Here is a 17,921-nt window from a genome sequence, read left to right on the forward strand (position 1 = left end):
TCTTTCTCTATCTGAATTGTACCAATTGTACTAGCAACAAACTACCAGAGAGTGAATGAAAGCAGTAAGGTATCAGAAACACAATATTAAGAAAATGCTAATAAAGTCTTTTTTCTTTAGAAAAAAAGGTAATATACTATTCGTTTCGTTTATTTTTAAAAAAAATAAATTTAGTTAAAAATATGAATAAATTAGGATTCGAATTTGGCTCCTCAGATATCAACCACCAAACTCTTTGTTACTTGCGTTAGAAACAGTCGATAAAAATACTAATAAAAGTTAAAATGCAATAAACTCCACTCTTAATATCATGATTCACAGACAGTTCCTAGCACGGTAAAGGACTTGGTGGTTGGTACCCGAGATCCAAGTTCGAATCCTAGTTGATTCACATTTCTAGCTAAGTTTATTTCTAAATGAAATAAACGAAGCTGGTAGCATGCTATTTATCTCTAAAAAAAAAAAAATCATGATTCACATGTTATCCTCTTATAAAAGGAAAATCCCCCATGTAACCTTCTAGAGCTATGGGCATTACTTGGAATTGCTGACACATTAAAATGCAAAGTATAAATATTCTGATTGGTTCCGTAGGCGACCGTAAATATATACAAATCACATTTGTTCAATTAATGAAGGATTTCTTTGATTCTATGAAAAAGTGGAGAGTATATCTGTATAAACCAACTATATTGGCCAAATAAAATTAGGCCGCCTTGAATACCAAACAGGCTCTTAATTCGGACTACTATCGCTTAAAACATCTTCTTATCGCATCATATGTCCAAAAACTATTTTAAAACATCACATATGTGTCTTCTTCTTCACTTGCCCAAAAACTAAACTAGTGATCTGCTAAAATCTCCCGTGTATTAGTTTTAAAAAAAAATCATATCTATTTGGATGGTTATTATCATTTTTTTATTCTGTATTATGAAAAAAACAGTAAATCATAAAAGGGAAATCAAAACTTTCTCATTTACTATTTACCAGCAATTCTAAGCGTGCCCCTTAAAAGTTATAAAATATTATTTATATTTTTTTAAGGTTGTTAATATCAATTTTAGCAGTACAAATTAATGAATTATATAAAAAATGCACTTTATCACGTTGATTAAAAGTTTTGAATTAGTTTGTCCCTTGTTGTACCTAATTATAAATAATTGTGTGGTATTATGTGCGGCTAACAAGTTTATTTCTCACCTAAAAATCACTTTTTTTTATGATTTAGTTTATGAACATTTTTTGTCTATTAAGCTTTTTTAAAATTCAATATCATAGTGTGTTCCTGTCGATGTTCAATAATAATTAATTAAACCTAAAAATATATAATTTTTTTGTAAATTTATCTTTTATTGTGTCTAAATTAGTATAACTTTTTAGCTTATTATTTATATAATTTTAATCCGAAACCAAGTCCGAATAAAAGAACCTAAAATTCACATACAAAATCAAAAACCAAACCCAACTATTCAATATACTAAATCACTAATATATAATTATATATATATAATAGGTTTTTAACGGATTTGATTTTAGGTTCCGGTTCAAACACGGAGAAAAAGCATAATCAAAGACGAATCCATCAGGTTTTCTACATATTTATATCCCTAATCGAAATCATATTAATTTAGCATCGATTAAACTCACTCAATATCTATCTATATCTATATCTATACATTATTTTTTAAAAAATTTGTCACACGATAATATTTCCTTTATTATTGAATGTATGCTTCACCATAAACCAGCTTAAGTTCTTTCTCTTTCTTTACTTAAACCAGACCGATTATTATTGAGTGTGACTCCTCCGAACTGGTTCAAATCTTTCACATATGTTTTTCTTTCTTTATTTGAATGAAACATGATTTCTCTCTTTTTTTGCTTAAACCAAACCGGGTCAATCTTTGGTATTGGGCTGAACCGACCCAATTGCTCCGCATATTTCATCTTTGAACCAAATTTTTCTCACTTTTTGCTTGAACCGAATCAATCACTACTCCACCTCGAGCCAGCTCAAGTTTTTCTCTGTCTTTGCTTGACCTGAATCGGATTTTTTTCCTGTTTGAACCGAATTGGATCACACCTCTGTATTAGGCCAAACTGTTCCTCTTTTTCTTCCTTCGACTGTTATCTTTGTTCTAGTCGTCGAATTGCACGGATTACTACAATATAAAATTTGTAAAAAAACTTAGATATCTGTATCCATTGCCATCGATAAACAAATGGAGCGGTAAGTTCACCGGGTAGTGCGCACATGTCGCTTTAGTACGTCAGACACTCAGACCCCAACGAGTACGCCACCCTATCAGGAGAGGGAATCTTTGCGACGACCTTTTTATTAGAAAAAAATAACAAATAAAAATAAAAATAAAAAGATTCCGTTGGATTCCGACGTGGCAGCGTCGAGATTCCAACCGGTGACGTCAACAAGGGGGCGCGGGGTCCAAGACGCGGGCCCACTTTAGGTTTAAGTTTGGTATGGAAGCTTATCAAACGCTATTAGATAAAATAGAGTTGAGAAAAAAATATATAGAGATATATTTTCGCATTCTCCGGTGAGATCGTAGAAAATATATCGTAAACGGCTCATCGCGATATACGGAACGCAATATTACGTACGGAAACAAACATGATATTTTTTCAATATACTTTTTCACCGCACGTAACGCAATCTCTCCGCAATTCCAAACGAAGTCTTAATTAAGAAAAAAAAAAGCAATCCCAAACGAAGCCTTAAGTAAAAAAGAAAAAAATGGAGACGTTGGTAGACGTAGAAATTATCGCCTGCACCTAGTGTATGAGTATATCACTAAAACTCATTAAATATATTTTACAGTGAGCCTTGTTACTATATTTATTTTATATTCATGAATCGTTTTCAATAATAAAACTTCTAATTAATTTGGAGCATTTGAACATTTTAAATACTGAGTTTCATAATTTTTTCAACATCACGCCGCTATCTCAAAATTGATAATTTAGCTAGTGGGTATGGAGCATTTTTAAATTTAATAGTACCAAAAGAATTAGAATATATGAAATTTAGTTTATAGATACTTTAATAAATGCTCTAATTCAATTTATTAAAAGCAACTAATAAGTACGAAAGTCATTATACTCGTAATAATAAAGTATCTCTACTCTTTTATAATATTCAAAATATTTGCCTAATTATTGGTTTTGAATATAATTTATTATTAATTTTTTAAATTTCTTAGCAGTAAGTTTTGAAATTTTATTTTTTAAAAAATATAGGAATAATTTCATACAGTTCCTAATAGATATATATCTACAAAGTTTAAATTTTCAAATTTATCTCTTAAAAAATTATAATAGTTTCAAATATACTTCTGTTGTTAGTGTCCGTTACAAAAATATAATTAACTATAGGAACGTTGATGAGTGGGTAAGATAAATTGACCTTTTTACTCTCATGATATCATGATTTTTTCTCTCAATCAAAATCCTAGCAATGGAAACTCTTCTTCCTCTTCTTTTTTTTTTTTTCATACGTTTCAAACTCGTAGAGTTACTGCATCCCACTCATCCACGGCACATGTTCTTTTGCCTATATTGAATGTGGAGGAATAAATATTAGATAGATAAAAGAGAAAAGACAGAGAAAAAATAGAGAAGAGGTTGCAATGGGTTGGTTTTTATAGAGAAAAAAACTAACCATTGAAAATTTGTTGGGAAGATATTTTTGCACGATTCTAACAGATGCAGCTTTTCAAGGGATATATTTATAATGACAAAATTGACATTTTCACTGCTCTTCTGTTAAAAAATTAATAATAAGCTAACAGTAACAAATCAGAGTGGTAAATATGAATATCGTTGGACTTTTGAAGGGATAAATCTAAAAAATTTAAATTTTATAACCTGTTATTCGATGTATTTACATAAAGTTGTATGAAATTATTTCAAAAAATATATATAGACTTTTTATATAATACAAATCATATCCAAAAGAATTGGATTTCAAGTTTATTCTAATCCATGAGATACACGAATATACCGTCCCTAGCGCAAATGGTAAAGAGCTTGATCATTAATATCCGAAATCCTAAGTTCGAATTCTAGTTGATTCATATTTCTACGGGTAGCATGCTACCTTTCTGTGTAAAAAAATAATAATAATAAAAATAAAAAAAATTCTAATGCATGAGATATATGAATACACCAGGTGCAGCCAATATTCTCTTCTTTGGAGGGGTTTTCGGTCAAAACCTGCAGCCATTTGATGACGTACGCGTGGAGAAATATTAGCCGTTGAAGGTTTCAAACAATGACGTGATTTTGATTTATTAGATTGGATGCTTCACAAGTGGCGTGGTTAACCATTCATTAATCACGCAATTAATACGATAGAAATTATGATTCACGCTATTTTAAACGTGAAAACTGTGAGACAACTAACCATGCATTGAAACCAGACCCAAAAAAAAAAGAAAAAAAAAAAACATATTTTAAATTTTGGATTTTAAATTCTTAGAGTACACATGTAGATTTTTTTTATCAGATTTATTGAATTGAATCACCCGCTATAGGAGGTGAATATTAAGAATATTAACCTCGCATTGAATATAAATTAGAATTTTGGCTTATATATAAGGTTGGAGGTTTTTCAATAGATTGTATTCTTAGATTAATAAGTCTTAATGAATACTCAAACAACACTTATTAGAGAAACCAGAAAAGGAAAAACTAATAATTTTTTAAAGATAAAAAGCAATTAAGTATCTATCATTACAGCTGAGCAGCTATTACCTGCATTGTAGTACTGGAAAACTGTTCAAAGAACTGCTTTAAATTGTGTCCAATTAATATCCTCCACATTCAATGATCAATGAAGAGGACAACAAAGAGGGCCAGAGTTGCTGGAGGAGGGTTTTTTTAGTGCAATAGTTCTTTCCTATAATTTTATTCTAAAAATAGACTCGTTAAATTTTTATTTGTAAATATGGTTCTATAAAAGTGGTGAATGATTCAGCGCTTTTAAAAGCGGTGAATCATTCACCGCTTTCTTTCTTTTTCTCACTTTTTTCTATATTTCTACGATGGTAAAAACGGTGAATGGTTCATCGCTTTTATTCTTTTTCTATTTGAGTTATGAATGCGGTGAATCATTCAAGTCTTTTCTTCTTTCATAGTATCCGTCTGTATTCAACATGTTCTCGCAGATCCCCTATCAACGTGTTGTAGTATTACATCCGGATTAGATAATAGATAAAAGAGCAGGTATTCGACACAAACACAATTCAAAAATAAATGATCTATAGTTTCAAATTCAACAGCACAGAGCACACAATTTTGCTCTCCCTGCCAACCCCTTTTTAGCATATTATCGGCGGTAAGTAATCTTTAATTTCCTCGATACTACCCAAAACAAATAATTTAATTTTCTCTACTATCTCCAGCTTCCAAATCAGCGTGGTGTTTCGGTCTATTAACTCTACTGTGCTTAAGAATCGCAATTGCGATATTAATGACGAATTTATTATGTTAGGTGTTTCGGTCTTTAACTCTACTGTGCTTAAGAATCTCAATTGCGACATTAATGAGGAATTTATTATGTTAGGCTTACCGTTGGCGCACCCGTAAACATTTTCAGCTAATTTCAATTTAAAAAAGTACACAACACTCCAAATCCTCCTCTCCTTTGAAAATCTTCAGTAGCTTAGCTCAGCTGCAGTGTTCTTTTCGACGCTTTTCTTATCCTGTAGTCATTGTTGGTGGTTAGTAATTGCCCAAATTGTGTTTCACAAGAATAAAATAGAGTATGGAAAAGCAACATTTCTGCTACAGGTCATAAGTTAAAAGTTTCCAATTACATAAATAGGTGCATGATCATGAAACATGTCACTGTACGAGATGAAGTGTGAAGTTAAAACAAGTTATGGATTAAAAAATTCCGCTGAGATTAGCCGAAGATTACTGTTAGTAAAGCAACTAAGTTAATGAGAAATGAGAAAGAAATTAAAAAAAAAGCAATGGAAAGAGAGAGCAAACCACCAAAGGGGCCAATCCAGGTGACTTTGTTACCTGCAACACTTGAAAAGTTGATAGTGGCTTGTGCAGAGAGATATCAATATCTTATTTACAAGATCTATGTGCCACCACATCACCTACTTTGTCCTATTTCAGGAACTATTCATCCAAAGAAAAAAGAAGGTGATTATTCTCTCCCTCTCTCTCTCTCTCTGTATCTTTAAAGCTTCACCACAAAAGCTATAAAAGCACTTTTGCCACAAAGGGCACTGTTTCATTCATTCTCAGCAACTAAATGAATCATGGCAAGTTCATCTCCAAGATTCCTGCACCTTGTTTTGTATGCAGCAATCCATGTGATTCTAAAATCGGCGATTCTCGGTGATTCCCGTTGCCCCCTTCTTCCTCCAAGTAGAAAGTCAGAAGCCAAATTTCAGCAGAAAACGAGCAAATTCTGGGAGTTTGAGGAGAAAAGCAACACATGGGTGGAGATCACCTTGCCCTTCGATTTGATCTCCTGTGTCAACAGCACCTGCACGAAGGTCGGATCGATCGACAGCGTCAGCAACGAGCAGAGCCAAGTTTCGGTTCAGCACGAAAGGGGAGGCGACGAGAGAATTGATAATTCTGAGCCGGTCCTGCCGATCAGGAGAAGGATTTCACTGACTCGAATGTCGGAGGCGTCGGTTTGGGTCACGGGGCAAAGCGGATCGATCTACGAGAGGTTCTGGAATGGGGTGCAGTGGGTCATTGCTCCTCATGAGCTCCAAACTGAAGCTGGCTATGCTGTTTCTACTTTCGTAGTAAATCAAACCATTCTCGCTTTGTCAGAAGCTGGAATTCTCTATCAGGTAATCGGCATCTCGTACTCTTCTAGTTGAATTTCTCTTTTTTTCTGCATAATAAATTTAATTCTTAATGCATCAGCATAAAAATCTCGGTGCAGTATCAGGTTCCATATGATTTTGTTGTTTAGTTTTACTGCTACTGTTTACTGTTACTATTCTCACACTCTTTAGATAAATATTGGATCATATTGGATCATATATAAAGCTGCAAAAAGCGAAAACCAAAGATACTTGGTTCAACTAAATGCTATGCAAAAGAATACAAACTTACAAATATTTCTCACAAATATAAAATCAAAAGCATAGGCTATTTTGGGAAAGAAATATCTTTATGTCATAATATGTCCTACAGAGAAAAAGACAGAAGAATAGAAAAGACGGTTAATACTATGCAAGGAGGATATGTTGAGTAATTCGCTATATAAGTTAAAAATGTATCAGAGCCCCTGAACAGCGGGCCGATTGAAATAAACCCCTTAGCTGTTTTTCTTTTCTTTTCTTTTCTTCTAACAAACAAATTTGAGTTGGTTTTCTGAGGTGAATTGAGGATTCATAAAAATTAGCAGCTTCATTAGCTATAAAGCCTCTGACATTTAAGCACTATTTGCAGAACCATCAGCTTGCCAACTAAATTAACGGAATCACCATTAACAAAATCTCTTAGCTCAATTGAAAAAGAAAAAAAAAAGTAAATCAAACTAATCAAAAGTCGAGGAACCGTCATTCAAAAGAAAAATATAATGCAGCATTCATGTTTGGTTTAATTTTAACTTGCTGAATCTTGATACTTTCAGCTGCAACTGAATGAGAAATCTCAGCCTATCTGGACAGAACTAGTGTTTAAATCTGAACAGCAAAGCACGAGCACTGACGAAACAGAACCAAGTCGAATCGTCAGAGTAAAGTCGGGCGTCGTATCCTGCGATGGGAAGTGAGTAATCTGGTACATATATATACATATTTTGCATTACTCAGAATAACATATTATTTTAGAGCAATAATTTTATTCCCTTTAACTAACCAAGTTAATACCCTGCATGCTAACAAGTATAATTCCTCTGCATCAGGAGACTGCTTTTATCTGCAATGAATGGGTCATTGATCGAGATCATCGAATTCCAGCCACTGAGGTGTGGAAAAGCTTGTAATACATACAAAAAACACGATGATATAAAACGCATATATGTGCTACTTTAAAATTTTGGAAATTACTACTTAACCTTGTAGTAATTTTGATTTAGGTACCCATATCAAAATGCGTAACAATTTAATAAGTTTTGTATATGTGAGTTGTAGATTGCTCGTTTTTTTGATCGATGAGTATAACAGAGGAAACAAGAGTAACAAAATCTAAATGATTATTAAACTGAAACATAGGTGGGATAATTATGGCCGACCACCGGGTGGAGATGTTTCCGCTGTGGCCGACATCGGGAACATTAGACCAGGGATCTTGTTCACAATAAGGTAAGTTAATCTTGCTTTCATTATTTATGGACAATTTCTTTTTATGTTCTGAAAAAATTAGGACTCAAAATTCACTTTGTATGATTCTATAACTATGACAGCTAAAATTAGTGAAACAAAGAGCTTTCGAATCTAATAAACTTTTGATGTACCATTGTTAGTAGATAGAATCAATATAGTTGCAACCATTTTCAATCATACCATATGTTAGTAAAGAAGCCAATATCCGAAGTAAACTAGATCATGAAGTAACATTTCTCGCAAATTTTGCAGAATACTTCACAAGAGCTTATATCGACTTGTGATAATCGCTAACTAGCGACGGTGATTGCAAAGGACCTTCTAAAAGAAATAAGGCCATAGCGAACAATATACTTTGTCATGCTAATACTAATCCCCACAGTGCAGTTCTGCTGGTGATCTTTACGAATTCGACAAGAACTCGAAACCATCATGGAAGAAACATATATGGAGCGAGGCATCGATGAAAGAAAATTCACTGAGGCCATCGGCTGGATGTACTTTGCATAACATAGTTGGCGCTCAATCTGTTTCTCTTTTCCTGATCTCTAAGGTATGCCTTAACTTTGTTAGCACCATGAAATCAAGTTGAAATTAAATGTTCAAACTCAGTGAGAAGATTTTAGGACCAAGAATCAAACTAATGTAAACACTAAGTATGGCCATCAAGCTCGTCGAATATTTAATGATGGTTAAGATTCTTATTTAATAAGTATAACTACTGAGAAAAGTTTTGAGGCATTTATTTGTTACAAAGACTTAAAGATCCACAGGATGGTTTTTTAGTAGAGCGACGGTTGCACAGAAGGAAGTGGAAGTGGGCGATCCACGGAGCACCGAACAATCAGCAGTTGAGTGCTATTACGCCAATTCAACTAAATAAGTTACATGGAAAGAATTCGTCTTTGTTCTTAACCACGACAACCGGACGCGTGTTTGAATATCGGCTTCTCAAACATTCAGGTAGATGCCAACTTCTTCCGACTGATGACTTTTCTTTGCTTTTCTTCAGTTTAAGACCACTTAACAGTGATTTTTAACCACCAAAATAGCACAGCTTAAACAACTAGACATCCACAGCTTACCAAAGTAGCTCACACATGAAAGTAGGGTATATTTATATGTTCCCAGATTGTGCAGAAACTTCAGTTAGTCGAACAGTACAAGACGCAACGGATATGCGAACTAGTAATATAGCAGAATTTGACAAAGTATCGAAAGAAAGCATGCAGAATTTGACAAAGTAGCAGATATTGGTTAAGTGTATTTGCTGCAAACTAAGATAAAAGCTAAATATGCATTATAAGTTTATAATGACTATTAACAGTGTCCAAATTTCCGATTTGATAACTAAATTGTTTGGTCACTTACCCTCCGACTTTGGTTTCGACTACCAATTCTTTCTAAAAGAAAAAAATTGACATATTTGATTTTTTTTTTTCTTTTTTCTTTGCTTGAGAAAAGGCGGCACCCACGGTAACAAAATAGAAGGGCAGTGGATAAACCACAAGTTCCCAGGGCAAGCAAAGGTTGCCCGAGGCGTACCAGGAGTCGAGATTCAAATTGGAAGATTGATATTCCCGCTCGATGATGGTAGACTCGGGGAGCTGCATTTTCCTGGCATTGGAGGCGATGATTCGGGTCCTGCCCACATAAGTAGCATAAGAAGGAAAGCTTCGAATAAGTACAAGTGGTCGATCTTAGACGCTCCCGAAACAGAAGGGTGGAACGCAGAATACTGCACCGAAGAACGAGGCCTCGCAAACTGCATTCTAGGAATAAACAATGTAGTTGATAATAGCGAAACAAATATGCTGAGAAGGCGTAAGGGAGACGAGCAGGAGAATTACGTATCTCTGAGCAATCAAGAAAGTGACGGAATAGAAAATCACAACTTCTTAACAAGGAGCATTTACCTTAACTTTCGAATGAGAGTGCTGCACGCCGACAGATCGCTTTTCCTCGTAACGGAGAGCGGAATGACTTTCGAATATCTTTACACCGACAACGTCTGGCTGTGGCTAAGGCATGAACACACGACGGGGATGAGGGGCCTGTTGGGAAGCTACAATGGAAGCTTGTTCTTGGTGGATGTAAATGGATACTTGCTTATTCGAGAAAGAAACGGAGACGAGTTATCGTGGATCAATTGCACAGCCATGAAGAAGGGAAGGCAGGTGGCAAGCGGGCCGCCGTGGGACGGAATTCCCGGTAGATCGCAAAGAGTGACCGTCGAAGATGCCATCTTCTTTGTCAACAAGAAAGGGAGATTGATTCAGTTTACGGTGAGTTCGCATGTGTCATTAACAGTTGCACAAAATATTCTTAAGCTAGCTCAGGAACCACAGAGGTAACACAAATTGCGCAAAACATATGTGTCAATGCTTTTACGCAGAGAATGGTGTATAGTACTTTCTTTTAAACTTAAACATGATTCTTCATTGTATTTTCGATTCTTGCGGTTGACAAGATGCATTCGGCACTGTAATACGAAATATTCTCGCGCACTTTCAGGTCGCATTGCGAAAATTCAAGTGGAAAGACTGCCAGAGCCCTCGGGACACGAGGATCGCATTCATCGTGGACCAGGAGGTCTTCAGAATGAACATCGTATTCGTCGTCGGCCGCAACGGCCGCCTGTACCAATACAACAGGATCACGGAACTATGGCACAAGCACCGCCAATCCCCTCACCTCGTACTCTCGAGAAACCCAGGAACGGCCGCGCGACCGTCCCTGCAGTCCCTGTCGGGCTCAATTTTCATGATCTCAGAGAGCGGAGGCCTCGTCGAGTACCACTGGAGCTCCCAAGATGGCTGGGAGTGGGTAGAGCACGGGACTCCGTATCGAGACGTCGCACTAGTCGGCGCGCCAGGGCCGTGCTTTGACGGAACTCAGCTGTTTGTGATCGGTTCTGACGGTAATGTTTACAGAAGGCATTCAGATGGAAGAACATGGAAATGGACGAGCCATGGGCATCCGACTGAGCAGAATTCGGATTCGGAAGGGGGTCAAGAAAGGAGAGATGGTCGTGTTTGTGCCGTCGGCGATCCTATGCCTGCGAACTACGAGGCCTACTACTCGAACAGTTTCGCTGGAAACTGCAATGAAAAGGTTAGTTCATCTACTGCCGTATGCAAAATGATGCATGACAAGCAAACACAACACAAATGCTCATTCAAAATTCGCAGGTGGCGCCAATTCGACCAATACCGTTTTCCGAGAACTCGGTGATCTTCGAGTTACAAGATGGAAGGGTAAGTGAAGCAACTTGTTAGATCTTTAATCTCTTGATAAAACTTAATTAAATGAGCATACATTGAACTAAATTTGCATAGGGAAATATCTAATCTAATGATAATATTATGCTTGCAATTGAGATCAATGGAACATCAAGCAATTCAAGTTGAAAAATTGCAAAAGGTGTTACTGTGTTAGTGAAGCTGAGGAGTCATCATACATTCCCAACTAGTAGGAATATCACATTACCATTTTAAATACCATTCCTAGAGCTAGAGCTATAAACGAGTGAAATGAATTGATCTTTTAAAGGGTTTGGAAATGGAAAGTTGGAATTGTGAAATCCAATGATGCCTATTTTATCACATAAATATGAAATAGTAAGAATTAAAAGTTTTTATAAAATCTTATATCCTTAAAAATGTGACATTTGAAAACCTACCTCCTTTCCTGGTATTTTTTTTTCCAAAAAAAATTACTTTTAAAAGACTAAAATACCCTTTTGAAATTTTATTTCTGTTCCAAAATTTTAAATTGAGTACAATAAACAAATGAAGTATTGAATACTGTAAATTTAGGAGTGCTTAAATAGACCTCATATTTTTAAATAGTTATGATCTTTTATGTGATTAATCTGGTGTAAAATAATGTATAATAATAATATTAGGGCTTGTTTGGGTCAAAATTGGAATAAAATCGGAATAGAAATGAGAATAGACCGGAATCAGAAACAAAATGATGAAAACTCCATATTTGTTTGGTTCATAAGAGAAACCAGAATCAAAATCATGCTCAAATTGAATTTATAAAATTTAAGCTTTAATTAAAATTTAAGTTTACTATCCAAATCCATAATCAAAACCTGAATCTATATTTGAACTCACAAATTGAACTTAAATTTGAATTTACGATGCAAATTCAAGCTCAAATTCAAAATTTATATTTAAAGCTACGTCCAAATATCAAACTTATATTAAAAGTTCAATTTGAATTCAAATTTTAAAATTTTAAAATTGAATAAATAATTCAAATTTTAAATTTCAAATTATATATATATATATGTATTAATATTTAAATTAAATAATTGTTAGCGGAAAAAAAAATATTTTTTCCTCATAAGTTGATTTCCACCTTCATAGTGAGAGTCATTTTGGAAAGATGAAAGATTCGATTTGTCCCGAAATGGAAATTAGAATGTCGATCCCTTAAACCAAACACCAGCAATATAAATGAATGATTCTCATCCCAAACCTCAAATTCTTCAAACCAAACATGTCTTTACTCTCTATGAAAAAAAGATTTTGCGTTAATTTTATTGATATAGTTGGGTAATTTTCTTAAAAGTTAATTCTCATTGAAAATTTTAAATCACGTGAACCAAACAGACCCTAAAAACTCAAACCTTTTTGAGATTTTGATTCCTAGAATTATAAAGAAGAAATATATCTAATTTTTCAATCTACTGTTTGGTCTCATAAGTCAATAGAAATTCATTTATTTGAGAATGATTTGGTGGATTCCTCGTAATACAAATGACTCATTTAATGCCTACAAATTTTTGTGTGATTATTTTGGTGAGAATCCATTTGCCATTGATTATTCTTTACCAAGAAATCCAAAATACCCTTCCTTAAATTAGTTACAACATATTTCTCATATAAATGGGGATAGAAAGGGAAAAGTAGACATTAAAACCAGTTTATTTTTTTGAGAGAGAAAGGTAGCTAGCATGTTACTGCTTCGTTTATTTCTTTTAGAAATAAACTTAGCTGAAAAATGTGAATCAACTAGAATTCGAACTTGAAACCTCGGATTGAAACCAGTTATCTTAGTGCCAAAAGGAGTGCAGATAAGTTTAACACGTCAGTGTCAGGTAACAATATTTAATATATGGGACGATTGCTTATATGTCTCTACAAAGTTCCTAACTATCTAATAACCGTAAACTAAAATCCCAAATTTATGTAATTTTATTCTCAAATACACCCTTCTAAAATTTCAAATTCTCTTCAATAAATCCTCGAATAGGAGTGTATAATTAAGAAAGGAAAGAAAACTTTTCCGCGGTATATTTGAAACGAAGGATAAATAGAAAAAATTTAGCAAGTTTACAAAAGTACACGGGCAATTTTCTCTTAACATTTCATGTTTCACCAACTAATGAACAGCTTGCGGAGCTGCGGAGACCGGAGGAGGCCGGCGACTGGGGATGGGCGCGGATCGTCGGCACGCCGACGAGCCCGTGCTTGACGAGCTACTGGACGGCGGTGGCGGCGTGAAATGCGGCGCCACACTAAACAAGCCAAATTCTAGCATTGTACATAAGAAGAGAAGCAAAAAAAACACAAACACACATCTTGTTTATAGTTAGAGAAAGTAAAACATAGAAACATTGAAGGAGAGAATATATGTAAGCAGGAGTTGTATCATGCCATGCATTTTGTATAGGATAGTTAACAAATTGTAGTACGTACGTGCATGGAATATAATTCTATTTAGTAGTCATATATGAAGGTGTTTTTGTGACTCTTGGTTTGTTCAGAAGAGAGCCGGGAAAAATGGATTTTGAGTTGGACTTGTTTGGAAATAATACTAGGCTATATATGTTGGGTTACGTAGACATTTTATCATGTATATCTCTCCAATTTGTAGAAGTTTTATAGTAAATTTTACTTGTACACTCAAAAAAAAGAGGTGTAGATCTTACACTCCTGATCTTAGGTCACAGAAATCTACTTTGGAGTTTAGCAGTAGTATTGCTCAAGTATTAATTAGACATCAGAATACTTTTCAAAGAATAACTTTTTTGGTATGAGTTTATTTCCTAATGGTTCTTAGAGTAGCTGGTTGAAGGGCTTAATGGTTGGGTATCTAAGGTCCCAGTTCAAAGTTTAATTTTTTTACATTTCTAGTTAAGTTCATTTCTTGAAATGATTGGGATGGATAGCTTGCTACGAGAATTTTGATTAGAACTATGGGAGTTTGATTTGATAGCCATATTTATAATATTGTGAAACACCAAAATGTTATCTATTCTAGACATTTGATCACACTCATCGTTTACCAAATGTAACGTGAATTTTTAATAAATTGAAGGAATATATTGAAAAAAAAAGATGTCCGTGCATCTAATTAGAACCTATATTAAATCATACTATCAAATTAGGAATGTTAAAACATTTCAAAGAGCAAAAATCTAGCTCCAAGTTTTTAACCATATAAGAAAATCTTTATATCAAGTAAATTGTTATTGAATATTCTATTTCAACATCCAAATAAGGTGCAAATAACTATTTTTTTGGTCCCACTGAATCTTCTTTTAACCAGGCCAAAAACTCATTTTAACTTTTTTATTGCAAAACCAACCGTCTCTAGAACAAGTGGCAAAAGACTTGGTGGTTGGTAGCTGAGTTTATTTGTAAATGAAATAAATGAAAATCTCTCTCTCAAAAAAAAAAAACTTTTCTGCTGCAAAAGCCATAATTTTTTTGTTGTAACCTTATTTGATATTGTACGCTTCTTGAATCAGGGAGCAAAAATCTAACTCCAAACTTCTAATCATGTAAGAAAATCTTTATATCAAGTAAGTTGTTATTGAATATTCTATATCACAACATCCAAATAAGGTGTAAATAACTATTTTTGTCCCACTAAATCTTCTTTTAAGGAGGCGAAAATCTCATTTTAACTTTTCTGCTGCAAAACTCCTCTATCTGTTATGAGCCAGAATATTTTTTTGCAAACTTATTTGATACTGTAGTCCTTTTTTTTATTATTTAAATGTGTTGGTACATAATATATATATATATATATATATATATGATCCACCAAATCCACATTCCCCATTGCATATAATTCTTATCGAAGAAGACAAAAGGGAAGCAACATTAACAAACAAGGCCACAGCTACTTACCCTCCACATGGCACTTTTAAAAACCTAACACTTAAATCCAAAATCAGAATTTAATTTATTACGTCTATTTTATTGCAAACAAATCATGACTCATATATCAAAAATCATAAGTTTTGAAACATAAATTTTTTTTTATTAATGGAGCATTGCCCCGTTTTATGCCGTTGAATTTTTAGATCGTTTGATGCCTAGATAATAAGTTTTTTTTTTTTTTTAGAGAGATAGGTAGCACACTAACTGCTTCGTTTATTTCATTTAGAAATAAACTTAGGGCCCGTTTGGTTCGAGTTATGTAGTATTACAAAATATCTCGACATATCTAGGTATATTGAATTTCGGCGTGAGATTACTACTGATGCTGCATTAGAGCGTTTGATTTAATACAGTAATGTAATACTAGATTACAGTGTTTATAGCATTAATATGTTTGGTTCAATTTATAAAATTTAGTAATTCTGACATAAAAGTATAGTTTTTTTCAAAATTACCCGTGTTGTGATCATTTGAATATTATTTTTTGCGGAAATGACGAATGGAGGGAAGGAGATCGTGATGATTACTTAGGAGGACGACACAATAGAAGATGATAGGTGTTCGTGCAAGAGAGAGAGAGAGAGACATCGAGAGAGAGAGAGCGAGAGAAAGCGGCATGCGAGAGAGAGGGCCGGGGGGAAGGCGAGAGAGAGATAAAAATAATGCTGTTAATTAGATTTGGGGTTGTTGGAGGGTAAAATTGTCATTTTACATAATATATAGTATTAACGGGTTTCAGTAATGCAAGATACATGACCCCTCTCCCGTTAATATATTCGATGTAATTCTGCTCGATTTGTAATGTTACATTAACAACTAGATTACATAGCGGATTAACCAAACACAGTTATCCTGACAGGATTGCCTGTAATCCTGCCAGGATAACCCGAACCAAACGCACCCTTAGCTGAAAATGTGAATCAACTAGGATTCAAACTTGGGTCTGGGGTACCAACCAACAAGCCCTTTGCCACTTGCTTAGGAACGATCGGTAGATAATAAGTTTTTAAAACTATAATTTTTTTTTTTACGTAGACTTCATATATAATTGTAAATCACATTAAGTAAATTAAATTAAATTTTAAAATGTTAATTATTAAGAAATTATGTATGTGTTATATGTAATTATAATTATATTGCAGTTATAATGGTACGCATATTCAAATAAACTATTTGGTTTGACGTATTTGGAATCAAACTACTATAGTTAAAACTGTATAAGAAACATTGATAGCAAGAATTAGGACTACGCCCGAAGTAAAGACGACTCAAATTATAGCAATCACAGAGTGTAACTTTAAAATAAATATAAACTAGTGTAGACCCGCGCTTCGCTGCGGATTAGTAGATCGTGTTAATTAATTTAAGTAAGCTGGTAATAAGAAAATAATTTATGGTAGAGGAGGCAGAGGAGGAGGTGGCCCGGGACGCCTCGCGGTGGTGGTGCCGCGGCTCACGGCGCACATGGAGGTGGGGCTGAGGATGATGGTGGTGGAGAGAAGGAGATGAAGAGAAGGAGATGAGATGATATGTACTTAAGCTTTTGATTTAGATGGTTAATTAATTATGAGTAATGATAAATTAGTTGTGTGGTTAATTAATTAGTTAATGTTATTTTGTTTATTTAATTCTCAATCATATATAGTAGCAGTATTATAATGCATCATTAAAAGTTTTAACACAACATCAGCACGTATAATACAGCGGAGGGTTACAATATTATTGAAAATAGTATTTCAGCATAATGCAAGAGTAAAATACAGTAGTAAATATAATCCTTCACATCTTGTCTTCATTTGTAGAGGGAGCTTCATCGAAACTGAAAATAAAAGTGAAGCTTTTAATTTACGCTACGTTTATATTAGTAAAAAAGTAAAATAATAAAGAGCGGACGATGGTAGAGCTTACATAAGTCTTCGCTTAAGTCGGCGCTTTTTCGCCGTAGGAATTTCATTTAAATCATCGTCAGGTATTGGAGAGCTGTAAATGCAAATATATATATATATATATATATATATTGTTAAAGGATGTCTATGCGTGTGTGTGTGTGTGTGTATATATGTTCAATGTAGAACAAACCAATTATGAGAATATTACCTCGATGAAGTACTGTTTCTTTCGAAATTTCATTTTGAGTAGTAGGAGGCAGCTCTTCTTCACTTTTCATTAATAAATTTTCGTTAAAAATTTTAAGCACTTTGAAAGAAGGAGCACTTGTTCTAAACCTGTGTAGATCAGGGACAATTTGGAAAATATACTTTTGTCCAACAATTGTTTTAATTAGAGGATGAAGAGTAAATTTATCTGAACCAACTGAAGTAGCTAAGTTTTGAGCTGGGATGTGAATCAAATCTTGCGCCAATCTTCCGAATATGGTAAAATTTGCAGAACCACTACCATCTTC

At 34.1% G+C, this 17,921-nt stretch overlaps 2 protein-coding genes across 2 annotated transcripts in view; both read left to right on the forward strand.

Annotated features, from left to right (window-relative positions):
• On the forward strand, positions 5,981 to 14,190 carry LOC109709381. Its single transcript, XM_020231590.1, has 11 exons — positions 5,981 to 6,177; positions 6,343 to 6,845; positions 7,637 to 7,773; positions 7,910 to 7,972; positions 8,220 to 8,309; positions 8,718 to 8,883; positions 9,104 to 9,293; positions 9,795 to 10,615; positions 10,845 to 11,444; positions 11,522 to 11,587; positions 13,739 to 14,190. The coding sequence occupies exons 1-11, from the start codon at positions 5,997 to 5,999 to the stop codon at positions 13,847 to 13,849; spliced, it is 2,928 nt and encodes a 975-aa protein (XP_020087179.1). The 5' UTR covers positions 5,981 to 5,996; the 3' UTR covers positions 13,850 to 14,190.
• LOC109709104 (UBP1-associated protein 2A-like) overlaps positions 17,805 to 17,921 on the forward strand; it is a 3,357-nt gene continuing 3,240 nt past the window's right edge. Inside the window, exon 1 of the mRNA XM_020231173.1 lies at positions 17,805 to 17,811. Within this exon, the coding sequence (XP_020086762.1) occupies positions 17,805 to 17,811 (7 nt within the window). The remainder of the gene's footprint in view (positions 17,812 to 17,921) is intronic.

This window comes from Ananas comosus, linkage group 4 (genome assembly GCF_001540865.1).
Source record: "Ananas comosus cultivar F153 linkage group 4, ASM154086v1, whole genome shotgun sequence".
Lineage (NCBI taxonomy): Eukaryota > Viridiplantae > Streptophyta > Magnoliopsida > Poales > Bromeliaceae > Ananas > Ananas comosus.

Excerpts from the sequence above, each read along its gene's own strand:
- LOC109709381 (XM_020231590.1), top strand. The coding sequence starts at position 5,997 with ATGGAAAGAGAGAGCAAACCACCAAAGGGGCCAATCCAGGTGACTTTG. Across the intron at positions 7,774-7,909 it reads GTCGTATCCTGCGATGGGAA|GAGACTGCTTTTATCTGCAA; the intron begins GTGAGTAATCTG and ends CCTCTGCATCAG. Across the intron at positions 11,588-13,738 it reads TCGAGTTACAAGATGGAAGG|CTTGCGGAGCTGCGGAGACC; the intron begins GTAAGTGAAGCA and ends ACTAATGAACAG.